The sequence below is a fragment of the Archocentrus centrarchus genome, chromosome 12 (genome assembly GCF_007364275.1).
Source record: "Archocentrus centrarchus isolate MPI-CPG fArcCen1 chromosome 12, fArcCen1, whole genome shotgun sequence".
NCBI classification, from domain to species: domain Eukaryota; kingdom Metazoa; phylum Chordata; class Actinopteri; order Cichliformes; family Cichlidae; genus Archocentrus; species Archocentrus centrarchus.
In genome coordinates this window covers 12,805,016-12,819,402 of record NC_044357.1, presented here as the reverse complement: position 1 = coordinate 12,819,402, position 14,387 = coordinate 12,805,016, and the positions used below count along the sequence as shown (strand labels likewise).

Here is a 14,387-nt window from a genome sequence, read left to right as displayed (position 1 = left end):
ACTATCTACAGGAGATGAACAGTGACTGAAAGTCATGTCCTTAAGAAATAGGGGGGAAAAAAATCCAGCAAAGACCTGACACAGGATCTGAGCGATGCATCTGGCCCTTCAGTTGATCCATCTGCTGTTCACTGAAGCCTCATCAGAAATGGTCTCAATGGAAGGGTAGCTGTCAAGAAAGCATTCTTAAGGAAGGGAAACAGGGAGAAAAGGCTGAGGTATGCCACATTACACAAGAACTGGACTGAAAATCAGTGGCAACAGGGCTAATGGAGTGATGAATCCAAATTTGAAATTTTTTTGTTGTCAATATGTACAAAGGCAGTCAGGAGAGAGGTACGTCAGTGAGTGTCTACTGCATGTGTAGAACATGGTGGAGACTCTGTCATGGTTTAGGGCTGCATTTCAGCCAGTGGTGTTGGGTGTCTTGTCAAAATTGGTGGAATTATGAGCATAGAAATGTCCCATCAAAATTTTACCCATCATGCAATATCATGCAATACCACTGGAAATTGACAACGGATTTATTTTTCAGCATGACAATGATCCCAAACACACTGCCAATGCAGTAAAAATGCATACCTGGATAGAAAAATACACAATGGAACACTGTCAGTCAAGGACTGGCTTCCCTAGAGCCTGGACCTCAACAATATTGAAGCTGTGTGGGATCATCTTGACAGAGAACAGAACAAAAGGCAGCCAACATCCAAAGAAGAGCTTCAAGAAGCCTGGAGAACTATTCCTAAAAACGTCTTAAAGAAATTACAAGCAAGCTTGCCTAAGAGAGTTCAGACGGTGTTGAAGAATAAACGTGCTCATACCAAATACTCACTTTCAAACTCACCAGAATTTTACAAATTTGCTTCTGCCTTATGTACTGTATGTTTTATCATGTTTTAATAATAAAAAAAAAAATATATAAATCATTAATAACATGTTGCACCCATTTCCTTTTTCCCCCAAATAAAATATAAAGAAATTACAGGTGGCTCAAATTTTTCAGTCTTGTTGGTAGGTGTGTATAATGGAACCACATATGATGCAAATGTGTTATTTCCCTACTTTGTACATATTGGGCAAACAAACCTGTACTTTTGCCTTTTTATGGTGGTTAAAAATATTCAGTCAAGTGAAAGAAACCAACACTAAAGTAATTTGATTTCGCTTTTGTGTATATATCAAATCATCAATGTATATAAATATATACACCCATTTAAAAAAAAAAAAACGTGTACTTCAAAGCACATATTGATTGTAATACTGTGTATTTACAGTTGTATACAGTATGTTCATTCAAAAGCTGAGCAATCAGAGTCTTTTAGTATCCAAGGTGACTCATGCATCCTACTAAGGAGTGTGGTGATTGCACCAACATATTCAGTTTTTATTAATAACCAACCATACCCTTTAATTCATACTGCCCACTAAAGATCAGTCTGATGTTATGTAAGGTCTATGATTTATAAATGAAGGGTTATTTGGTCTAGTGGATGGGAAAGCATCATCTTTACTTGTACTTACTTGTACAAGAAGTGCTACAGTATAGAGATTATCTTCAGTCACTAAGGTTCCCCCCAATTTTTTTTTTTTAAAAAGTCAGAGCTATACAAACTGAAAGTCCAAGAAATGCCAGTCAGCAAGAGTGTTTTAATTATTTGCAACTCAAAACTTCATAGCACTCTTGATACTATTTTAACTATTTGTTTCTCATAATCGCTTTCCACTTCTAACATGCATAAATCAACAATTTGTGAAATAAATTTACCATTTAGCTTCGCTGCACTTTGGCAAACTCTTTCTCCATTGTTAGCGTGGAATTTCGCTTCGTGAAAGCCTACCAGCCCTTGTTACTTACCATCGAAAAAAATAAGCGCACATGCGCAAACAGCTGTAATAGTTTTTCTCTCTGCATTACGCAGCCACATGATGGTGACCCTCACATCCACCTGGAGAAAGTCCAACTGTGCAGCAACCAGCCGGTGATTTGTCAGTAGTACCCACATCGATCTGGCACATCTCACCATGGACAATTCCTGAGTAGGACCGAGTCCACCATCTATCAAGGAGTTGGTTCCAAAGCCAAAGCTGTGCATAATGGTGAGCCCAACTGCATTTTGTTGGTACCTCTCAACTTCACACACTAAATTAGGCACCTTCTCCAAAGGGTCATTAAATTCTGTGTTGTAATGGGAAGCTTCTTTGCCGCTTTCCCAAATGACTACACCTGTCCAGTCTTTGTCCATTAGGTATTGCAGTGATCCCCACCTTTTGACTTGCAGGGTCCTTGGCTCTGGGTCTTTTTGTTTGCCCCAAGTAGACAATTACTGCCCTACTTTTCTTAAGCAAGGGATTGCATTTTAGGTAGGCTCTTTTAGGTATGTGAAGTGTATTTTGTAATATAATGTGCCAGAGGTCCTATCGGTTTATATATTTGGAACATTTGCATGAGTTTTTTCTCAGTAATTCCAGCAAACTAAATGTGGGCATCAAACTTAGAAACAGATACATCTTGTTTCCTGGTTGGTTTTTAGATTGCATTGGTCTGTTTATCTCTGATATAGGATCACATGTCAGTATCCCAATACCTAAGGCCAAATACGCACCCTGATGCACCATCCAGAAGGAGCAAGGAGTAGTTATAAATAATGAACTCACCATAATTCAAAGCTAGTGGAAAAATCAGGCAAAGCTCTAACTTTCTATTTAGTCTTTCCTCTAGTCCTTAACTTGAAAATCAGTTCATCACCAAAAGAATTAAACTGTCATTGCGGAGAGTTGAGATTGAGGTCCTCTTCAAGGCTGCTGCTCTTTCTCTGCATAATGATATTTTAAAACAATTAAACATCTTGGCTTTCACATCACACTCTTCCACAATAAGACAGTTCATGCAGGTCAGGAGCCTATCATAGTCAGAATGAGATCTCAGTTTTGGCAAATGGAGTCCTCCTCCATTCAAATGTACATCCAGGATGCATGGGCACTTGATACTTGTGAGGTAGACAAAAGAAAAGAAACTTGACAGCACTGCACAATTTATAACTCAGAGTAATCTACAACTCTAAGCATCAAAATATCTTCAAATGTACCATCAGTAAACAAAGAAATGTGCAAGTTTTTGGCTGCTGTGAAAGTTCAAATCAAATGATCCATATGTATATATAATTATATGGCCATTAATAAACTTAACAGCAAATAGCTGGAAGGATACTGTATATTTAGATATAACATATAAAAATGAATTAAAACAAGTAGATAAAATACACTCACAATGAAATAGATTAACCAGGTTTCTTGTCAGACCTCTTCTGGTTGACTTTTTATTTAAACATTCAGAATGTGTAACAGTGAAGACAGTGAGTCATTTGCTAGCACCACACTGTGTCAAAAACTGTTTGAATTTGCAAAGAGGACAGTCCCAATGTGTCAGGCAGTGAACCATAATACTACACCGCAAGAAAAATGTGCCAATTATTTTCCAATGTACCATACAGTGAATCTAACATGAAAACAATTATTAAACAGAAAAAAATCCCTTGCTCGAAAGAGTTTGAGGTGTTAAACAGCATTTCAAATCTTACCAGCAGACACTATGAAAAAGAAATCATATTTTCTAAATGAAAAGTTAGGTAGTTGTAGCATCTAATATCCCGTCAATGCATTCCTGCTTGCATCAATAAGATATTTTTAAAGATACGTTGTCAGTGCTTTTCATGAAGGATTCATACATTTTCTGAATAATTTTAAGGCTTTGCATCTTATTTTTTGTTAAATTCACTGACAAGGTCACAATATACCTTTTCTTTACCCATAAATATTTCACTCTCACTGCCAAGCGACAAATTACTTTTTGCTGGTTTATCCCCACTTTAAAGACTGCTTACTTGGGAAATTTTAATTAAATTAACAGCAAAATCAGTGTATCAATGATTGATTCGGTGACACTTAAATACACATGCAAAGACAGACAAAGAGTCACAGTGACAGTACTTCACAAACCTCCTTGCACAGCAAGTCATCTGTCTTCTTATATTCAAATCTGGTTACTGTTTGTAAAGTCAAGTCACCCTCACAGCACACTGTGGTCCCTGTGGTCCCATTGCAAGAGATAGTGCTTTGTTTCTTTGCAAAGAAAAACATAGGGGTTGCTTACCCCTTCTTTTCCTCTGACAGTAGACATGAAGACATAAAGCGTATATAGGCATGGTGGCGCATGCTAAGTTGAAAAGAGCAGTGAGTTCACAATATTGGTCAAGCTGACATGTCAAAGTGCCATAATTCAGCATCGGAAATGATCGCAGTACTGTCAGAATGACATACATATACAAATCAGTGGATCTCAAGAAAGACTTTTGTTTTTTCTCTTTTTTTGTTAAACTGTGGTAGTGGCACATCTTTAGGAATGGGATGTTGATCTGTCAGGATGTCAGACATTCATGGTATACAGAGGCCATCTCTTAGAGCTTTAGTACCACCACACTGTTGACATTTCTGGTTTTGAGTGAAACATCTAATAAATGTATAATTAGCTTATAATGGTGGACCTGCACTTCACCCAGTAGAGTGCCCCAGGTACATTAAATGGACAAAAGTATTGAGCCACCTACACATTTCACTTACAGGAGCTGCTTGTCCGTGGAAACCCATAGTATGAAGCTCCCAGTGAACAATTGTTGCGCTGATGTTAATGCCAGGGGAAGTTTGGAACTCAGCAGAGCGTTGGCAACTTTTATGGACTGTGCTTCAGCGCTCTGCAACCCTGCACTGTAACATTACATGGTCTGCCACTTTGAGTTGTTCTTTTTCCTAAACACTTCCATTTTGCAATAATACCACTTATCATGGAATGTCTAGGATGGGGGAAGTTTTACAAATTGACTGAATGTGAAGCTCTGAAGTTCAGTATCTACAAAAATGAGGAACAAAAAAGGAGAAAACCTCCAAAAAAAAAAAAAAAAACAACTCTAAAAACTTGTGTATCTGTTAATCTTACCCTTATTTTTAACCCTTACACTTTGTCAGATAGGGTGGGTCTGGATGTTGTGGCACTGAATTGGTTCAGAGCCAAGCACAATTTATATTTAAATTCACTGTCAATACAGATTGTGATGTACTATTATTGAAGCTTTACAACCATGTGCTTATCAGTTCAAATGTTTAGTTCTGTATCAAATCTCCCCTGTGAAAATGCGACAAAAACGAATTGATTTGGCTTCCCAGCAATTCAAACACAAAACGTATATTTAAATTAATTTGTGAATCATCCAAATTGCATTGCAGTGTAGGTATTATTGAGGTTTAACAACCATGTGATTATCAATTAACACTGCAGAATTTAAACTTTTAGTCTGTGAAAATGTGACAAAAAATGATTGACTTGGTTCTCCAGCAACAAACCATGACATGCAGTTTTAGCAATTTTCAGTACTCTTAATGAAAAATTAACTGTCATGTCTTGTATGTTAATTTCATTTATAATTTTTACCCTTTTGTGAAAAACTGTTCAGAACATTACAATTTTTCATTCAGTGCAGGCGGAAGGATAAAAGCCACCAAAACACCACAAATTCTGACATGTATATGCAACCAGAATAGCTTCTTAATTGCAGTAGAAACAGCAAGGTTATGAAAGGCTGCTTTCCAGGCGGTAAAGGATTATGTTTGGCTGCTCAAGCATTCATCTTCACTTGTACTGGTGTGTCTTTATTTTAGCTGCACTTTTTTTTCTTGTAACCTTTACTTTCTTTCTTTCCAGGGAAGAGGCTATGATGTCGACATACTTTGAAACAGTAGAGGACCTACTGGCATCTTTTGGGCCTGCCCGTGACTGCTCAAAAGATAACGGTGGCTGCAAAAAGAATTTCAAGTGTGTGTCTGATCGACAGTTAGACTCATCAGGCTGCATGGTAAGCAGATGGCAGCAGACTTGCACTGCACTAGTTATGCTAGAATCAAACCTGTAGTGAACCTACATTTATGCTTTGCATGCAAACATTAAGCCTTTTCCTTTTCCATGTGTTTTATATATAACTGTGATATCTCCTGCACGGTCAGATTTGGGAGCATGAATCAAGAAAATGTGACAGACTATATACATCTGCCTTCAAACTGCCAATGAAATAACAACTAAAATGGAAAATAAACACCACAAAAAGACTATATGATTTGGGATCTTTAAATAATGAGTGCTGCACACTAGGTATTGTAGAGCTTTGCGATACTTAAAATTTCTAAATGTTTTTATTTTGTCATCTCCTCTTTTATGTTTCTTTTGTAACAATGTGATTTATTGAATATGCATCCATATACAGTGCCTTGCGAAAGTATTTGGCCCCCTTGAACTTTTCAACCTTTTGCCACATTTCAGGGTTCAAACATAAAGATATAAAATTTTAATTTTTTGTGAAGAATCAACAACAAGTGGGACACAATCCTGAAGTGGAATGAAATTTATTGGATGTGTCAAACTTTTTTAACAAATAAAAAAACTGAAAAGTGGGGTGTGCAATATTATTCGGCCCCCTTGCGTTAATACTTTGTAGCGTCACCTTTTGCTGCAATTACAGCTGCAAGTGGCTTGGGGTATGTCTCTATCAGTTTTGCACATTGAGAGGCTGAAATTCTTGCCCATTCTTCCTTGCAAAACAGCTCGAGCTCAGTGAGGTTGGATGGAGAGCGTTTGTGAACAGCAGTCTTCATCTCTTTCCACAGATTCTCGATTGGATTCAGGTCTGGACTTTGATTTGGCCGTTCCAACACCTGGATACGTTTATTTGTGAACCATTCCATTGTAGATTTGGCTTTATGTTTTGGATCATTGTCTTGTAGGAAGATAAATCTCTGTCCCAGTCTCAGGTCTCTTGCAGACTCCAACAGGTTTTCTTCCAGAATGGTCCTGTATTTGGCCCCATCCATCTTCCCATCAATTTTGACCATTTTCCCTGTCCCTGCTGACGAAAAGCAGGCCCAAACCATGATGCTGCCACCACCATGTTTGACAGTGGGGATGGTGTGTTCAGGGTGATGAGCTGTGTTGCTTTTACGCCAAACACATCGTTTTGCATTGTGGCCAAACAGTTCGATTTTGGTTTCATCTGACCGGAGCACCTTCTTCCACATGTTTGGTGTGTCTCCCAGGTGGCTTGTGGCAAACTTTAAACGAGACTTTTTATGGATATCTTTGAGAAATGGCTTTCTTCTTGCCACTCTTCCATAAAGGCCAGATTTGTGCAGTGTACGACTGATTGTTGTCTTATGGACAGACTCTCCCACCTCAGCTGTAGATCTCTGCAGTTCATCCAGAGTGATCATGGGCCTCTTGGCTGCATCTCTGATCAGTCTTCTCCTTGTTTGAGATGAAAGTTTAGAGGGACGGCCGGGTCTTGGTAGATTTGCAGTGGTCTGATTCTCCTTCCATTTCCATATGATTGCTTGCACAGTGCTCCTTGAGATGTTTAAAGCTTGGGAAATCTTTTTGTATCCAAATCCGGCTTTGAACTTCTCCACAACAGTATCTCGGACCTGCCTGGTGTGTTCCTTGGTCTTCACGATGCTCTCTGCCCTTTGAACAGAACCCTGAGACTATCACAGAGCAGGTGCATTTATACGGAGACTTGATTACACACAGGTGGATTCTATTTATCATCATTACTCATTTGGGACAACACTGGATCATTCAGAGATCCTCACTGAACTTCTGGAGTGAGTTTGTTGTTGATTCTTCACAAAAAATTAAAATTTTATATCTTTATGTTTGAACCCTGAAATGTGGCAAAAGGTTGAAAAGTTCAAGGGGGCCGAATACTTTCACAAGGCACTGTAGTTACATCACTTGGCTTATGTGATGTTTCCAAGTAATTTAAAGAAAACACAGAATTTATGAAAGACTAACACCATAAGGGGAATCAGTTCACTGTAATGACAACCACAACTGGACCAACCAAGAAATGGCCCTGTAAAAAGAGCAAAAAGGCAGTATTTTTAAAAGTATTTGCGCTTTACTTTTTTTAAGTCCTTTTGCATGCAAATGTTATGCTTTTTATGACTGGAATATGAATGTATGTTGAATGACTTTATTGGAGCTATGGAGCTGTTCTTAAGCCTTAGTTAGATTTTAGATGTAATATCATAAATTGCAGCGCAAAAGTGAATTTCTTGTGGAATACTGACAAGAACAGGGTAATGCTTCCAGTGCCAGGTTTTAGACAGAAAGGGGTGGACTCGAGTTTTAAAGTAATTAAATTGATGAGCCATCTCAATTGCTGGAGGATGGTGTTGTGAGTCATTAAGAGCTTGGATGGGGCTATAAATCGACAGGTCTTTTTGGTTGTTTGTGTCGACTAAAGACAAACACTATAGAGTAATTTTTTTTTTGTTTACCTTTTGTCTTCCTCATCTTTCAGCTGAAAGAAAGATACAGTTGCTTCTACTCTAAAAAAATTCTGTCTACAGTATTCATTAAAACCTTATTAGTGACACTTTTACTGCATTTATTATACACTGATTACACAACCTGCAGTCATTTTGTCTGGCACTGATTACAAATGATGAATGACAAACAAACTGATTCATGACACTGTCATTAAGCAGCAATGTACACCATGGCTGACAGACTTCACCAAGGCACAAGAATACTTTAGTACTTTAATGAACATGTTTCTACATAAATCAAGTTATTCTTCCCACCCCCTTGGCCAGTTTCTCCCTACAATTTACCACTAATTCCGTTACTGTGACAATTAATCCATATTAATAAACCACCTCCACCCTTGATATCAGTAGCTGATGCTGCTTTCATGACAACTGTAGATTGTGTATGCACATACACTAGACATGGTCAATATGACCTGCTGGAGTTCAAACCAAGCATCTGAATGGGGAAGAAAGGTGATTTAAGTGACTCTGAACATGGCATGGTTGTTGGTACCAGACTGGCTGGTCTAAGTATTTCAGAAACTGCTGATCTAATGGGATTTTCCCACAAAACCATCACTTGAATTTACAGGGAATAATCTAAAAAAAAAAATCTTGTTAGTGGCAGTTTTGTAGGCAAAAAATAGCTTGTTGATGCCAGAGGGGGATGGCCAGGATGCTTGAAGCTGATAGGAAGGCAACAGCAACTCAAACAAAAGCTCATTTTAACAAAGTTACGCAGAAGAATATCTCTTCTGAATACCTACTACTGACTCTTGTCAGCTAAGACCTCAGTTAGAGACCAGTCAGCAACCCCCTGGCAACCTGCAAATGCTAGAAAAAAAAATGTGAAATGTATATTTCCTGACTGGTTGGCAAGTAGTTGCTGGCTGTTGCTGAGTGAAATCTGTTGCAGAGAGTGTGCTTCACCAAGCACCTCTGTGTAAATGCTTTGGTCGCTGCAATCACCCATAGTTTGCATGGAAGGTGCTGACATGTTGCAAAGACTTGCTAACTAACCGCCAGGAGGTAGTGAAACTTGAAAAAGTGTGAAACAGTTTGTTTCAGTGATCAAATTCAAGTCACAGCTCTGTATAATTTATTCCATGACTTTTTTGTGTTTTTACCTTTATTCTCAAACTGGATAGGATAATTTGTTTTGGATTAGTTGGATTTATTCTTTTGCTCTTGGGGGCTGTGAGTTTAGGTGAAAATGGATAGAATTCAATAATCTCCAAATAACAAGATGATTTATTTCTGATAAGACAAACAAAATTCTATTGTGAGCAGCAAATTTCTCCTCTGTACTGTCTAATTCAAGCGTCTTTTTTTCCCCCTCTGGACATCAATTAATGGGATAGTCAGCTTGAAAACACTTCCTTTCAACTCACATTTTCAGAAACTATATAAAAAAAATACACTGAAATAATTCACAACAGTCTGACGCCTCTGTGTGCAACTGATTAATACTCAAGACAAAAACGCTGACAAAACCTTCAAAGATTAACTCAGACAATCACAGACACAGCGGTATTATTTGCTTCTCTTACTCTCTTGGATTGGTGTTATTTTAACCACTCTTGTCAGAATGGGTGCTAACACAGAGCACCAACATGTCACACGGAAGGCTTAAAATCCATTTTCAGAGCCAGTCCCTTAAGGCTGTCTGCTTCTCTTAAGACAGCTAAAATGCATTTGCAATAAATTAAATTCTAGTCAGCCCCACTATGAAAGTTCTGGAGATATCAGTTATTCCATTTTGACTGTGTTGACTTTATACATATTCTTAGAATGACAGTATGTCACTTGCTTCCTTTTCTGTCATTTGGCTTATTAATCAAATTCAATCTTGTTCACATCACAGCCATTCTTTATTACGTACTGTATTTGTTGTGACTTATTTGTTGTAAGTTAAAAAAAAAAAAAAACACAAAAGTGGGGGAAAATTCATTTATTCTGCTTGGTTAAGTCATTGTTCAGTTAAATAGGAATGCAAATTACACACGCGCAAAATAACCAAGGATCAAACTGATTAAGAGAAAACAAGACAGGGATAGTGAAATAATGCCACATTCAAAAAAGATTTTTGATAAATGAATGTTTTATCAAAGCTGCTGATAAAAAAGGCAAACTGTTCCACCAGTGGGTGGGGGACAGGGCTCAAGTCAAGTCTCAGTCTCTGTAACCATGGCTTTCTTTTGGTAATTGGTCATTTTCAAACTGTAAATGTGAGATCTGATGCATACGGTGCTTTCTGTACTTTTGTTCTTTGCAGCACATTGTCGTATTCTGCTACAGTATCTGTCCTTCGATGGTAATGGTAATACTCATAGGCTGAACAGATGGAGGGACATTAGTGGCATATTTTTCCTGAGATAATGTCTCTTTTGGGACATCACTGGTTAAGTTACTTGGGTGTAGTGTTGGCAAAGATATTTTCTCTCTTTTTTTTCTTCTTTTTAGCTCCAAGCAGCAATCAATCTATACTTTCATTTTGGCCTGTTGTGTTTTTAGAGAAGACAGATATTGTTGTCTCCATTGTAATTTTGACTTTTATACTGCCCCCCCCCCCCCCCCCCCCCCCCCCCGCCTTAACGCAAGAGTTTATTAAAAGATGCGGTACACTCGAAAAGTCAAGAATTAAATGATGACTTGTCAATGTGGACCCAGATTTGTGCTTGGCTGCCTCTGGTTTGCATCAAACATTAACAGGGAGGATAAAAGGCATCTCTACCCAAACACAACACTTGTGAAAACCCTCATCTCTCTGCCCAAAATCCCATCTAGGCCCTAGATATCCATGTTCCTTACAAATGAACATCATGTCCTCCACTGTTCTACCGAGTGCAGCTTATTTTACCTCATTACAACTGCATTTCAGTGCATCATGGTATAAAGCATTCAGTTTAGTCTGTTTTAGATATATTTACATGCATGCCCCTGTCATGATTAATTATCTTAATCTTATTTTCATGCTTGCACATTTACACATCATATCACAACTGTACTATATAAAAAGGATCAGCTCAAGTTTTTAGTAAAAGGCAAAGATAAGGCTCTAAGTACTGTGTATATCTAATGCTGTTAACTACCTCAGTAAGCACTGCAGCCAAGTGAAATAAAACACCGGTGTCAGTAATAGAGACTTACTTTTGGAGCATTGGAAGACTGTTTTTTTTTTTTTTTAACTTTTTGTATTAAAAAGAATTTAACATTCATGTTACTTTAGATGAGTGATTCCACTGAAATGCTGAAAAAATCTGAACAGATCACACAATGCTAGTTTTCCAAATATCAGATTTTGTCAGCAGTTTCAAAACTAAAGGAGTACGTTTACAGACATCACAGGCACCTACAGTATACCAAGCAGTAATTTGCGAAAAGGATAATATCTGGGATATATTTAAACTCACTAAGGAATGTATTGCATCTTGCAAGTTTGTTTGCTCTTAGGGCAATAAAACTGCGTAGCCTAATTTAACACATTTAAGCAGTAGAAGAGCTGCAGGGCATGCATCACTGCCATCTCTAAAGCAGATTAGGTTGTCAAATATGCTTTTAAATTATTTGATTTTTCCCCGCATGTCATTGTGATTTAAAGCTCTACTGTCTTTTGTTTTTTTTTTTTGTTTGGTTTTTACTTTTCTTGTCCTGTGAAAGACTCAGTACACATCTTTTAAAAATATTATTTTCTTTATTGTATTCAGCTATTCACGCGGTCTCTTCCTTCTCCAAAATATCTGATGGCTACTAAGTACAAACATCTAGCATCTTAATTTTGACAAGATCATTATGAAAAAGAGTTCTAAATAGATTATACTCACTTCCTGATTTGAGCTGAAGCACTTGTGGGTGATTGGGGAAATGACTTGCATTCATTTAGAATGTTAATTTGGAGGGGTGATCTATGTGCAATATATAATGTGTAAAGAGCTCTACAACATGTGGAGCTACATGCACACTTACTTCACTCATTTTCTGTGACTTTCTTCAGGCCTGCACTTTTACTCCATGAGGGATTATCAGGAGTGAAATACCATTAGTCCCATTCTTAATGTTGTCAAGCAATTCTCACTTAAATAGCCCCCAGAGTACATACATTTGCTACCCTTGGTGTTTTACATTGATGTCAAGTGTCTACACTCAGGGACAAGAAAGATACAAAGGGAGAAGACTAATATAAAAGCCTCAAATCCATCAGATTTTAAGCAAGCAGTTGACGCCTTTAAAAGACTGCAAATTTGTAAATGCATTTCTTTAAATATTTGATATATTAAATATTATGTAAATGGCATACCATGCCAGATTCCTTGTTTTAATTATGCATTTTTTAATTAGTGATCAGCTGTCAAGATGATTTACTATACTGACAAAATTAAAGTCAAAAAGTTTAAGTCTAAAAGTACCAAAGGTTTGGGTACTGGCTTGTTCTTTGTGTGCTGCCATCACAGAATCAGTTCAGAAGAACTGAGTGGAATTCATTTATCTTAAATACAAATTGTTCCGCTCCCCAACCCTTGTGTCTTTGGAGAGTTGTCCAGGCAGAAAGAGCAAGTAGCTCATGGGCTGCGCTAATGGCTAACCTTAAGAACTTTCATTCAACCACAGAGTGCTGCATGACAATTCTGAATTACAGATAGCTATTCCCACAGCTCTGTTCTACTGTGATGAATGGCTCCAATCTTGTCTGAGACTAGAGTGCTCTTTTTCTGAATGCTGAACATATGGGATTTTGTGTAGAACACACATGAACAATGCATAATGTATATTTTTCTTTATTGTTTTTGTGTGTGTGGTTCTCTCAGGAGATCAACAAATATAATTGAGTAATGTATTTTGTAAAATCTGAAAGTGTCTCTGGCAACATAAACAAAAATTAAAAACAAAGCAAAAAAAAATGTCAATGGTACTCGATTGTATTTATTTCATTTTCATATAGACACCACATAATATATTATAGCATAATCTTTAAATTATAAGAAATCAAATTAGGATTTTAAACATCTCATAACTGGAAGCAATGACCTTGATCACTACTAAAACCTCAGTACAGGTGGGTGATGATAGTGTAGGATTATAAACTGTAAATTGTGCTCTTGGACCTCAGAGAACCTTTGAGCAAAACTAATGCCTTCACATACAATCCAACAATTATCTGACTTTTCACCTCTCCTTTGACTAAGCTTAATGCAAGACAGACTATTTTCCGTACTTACTTTAGCAATTGTTAACACTGCGAATAGAAAACACAGCCTTAAGAGCTTAAAAAAGAAGGTCACTGGACTTCTTTCAGTTTTTTTAAAGACATTTCACTTCTCATCTAAGAGGCTTCTTCAGTTCTAAAACCAAAAGGTGGAGAGTCCCAGGTATTTAAACCCTAGAGGGGCTTCTTACCTTCAGAGGTTGTCGATGACCACCACTGTTAATCAAGTGCATCATCACATGAGCCAAGGTGTGAAAAAATGGTGTGGGTCATTACCACCAGGGGTTTTGAGTAAAACCACTATGAGACCTTGCCCCACCCTATCATGTGACCTATTGAGGTTACCTAAAATAAGTACTTTTTCTTGCCTGGATCTTATTCTTCCCATTCATCTGACTCCTCAGGACTTGTCTTATTCTCTGCAGTTATTTGGCGATTTAAGCTTTCCTAGTAGCCCCTAGTAGTAGTTTCCATTTACCTGTGGGATTCCAAGGTGCTTATAGCTATCCTCTGTATCTGCAATGTTGCCTTCTGGTAGTGCAATCCCCTCAGTTCTGACTACCTTCCCTCTCTTTGTTACCATCCAAGTCCACTTCTACAGTCCAAATGGCATTCCAGTGCTGTTGCTGTAGATCCTAGTGGATCAGTAAATCTATGCCTCATTCATTGCTGGCATACAGCTATCATCCATGCAGAGGAGGTGGCTAATGTTTGATCCATTCTGTAGTGTGTATCTGTAGCCTGTCTTGTTAGTGATCTGAGAGAGGGTTCA

General features: G+C 37.8%; 1 protein-coding gene across 1 annotated transcript in view; it reads left to right on the top strand.

Moving 5' to 3' along the window:
* astn2 (astrotactin 2) overlaps positions 1 to 14,387 on the top strand; it is a 244,812-nt gene that overhangs the window by 118,643 nt on the left and 111,782 nt on the right. The window contains exon 10 of the mRNA XM_030742268.1: positions 5,756 to 5,906. Within this exon, the coding sequence (XP_030598128.1) occupies positions 5,756 to 5,906 (151 nt within the window). The remainder of the gene's footprint in view (positions 1 to 5,755; positions 5,907 to 14,387) is intronic.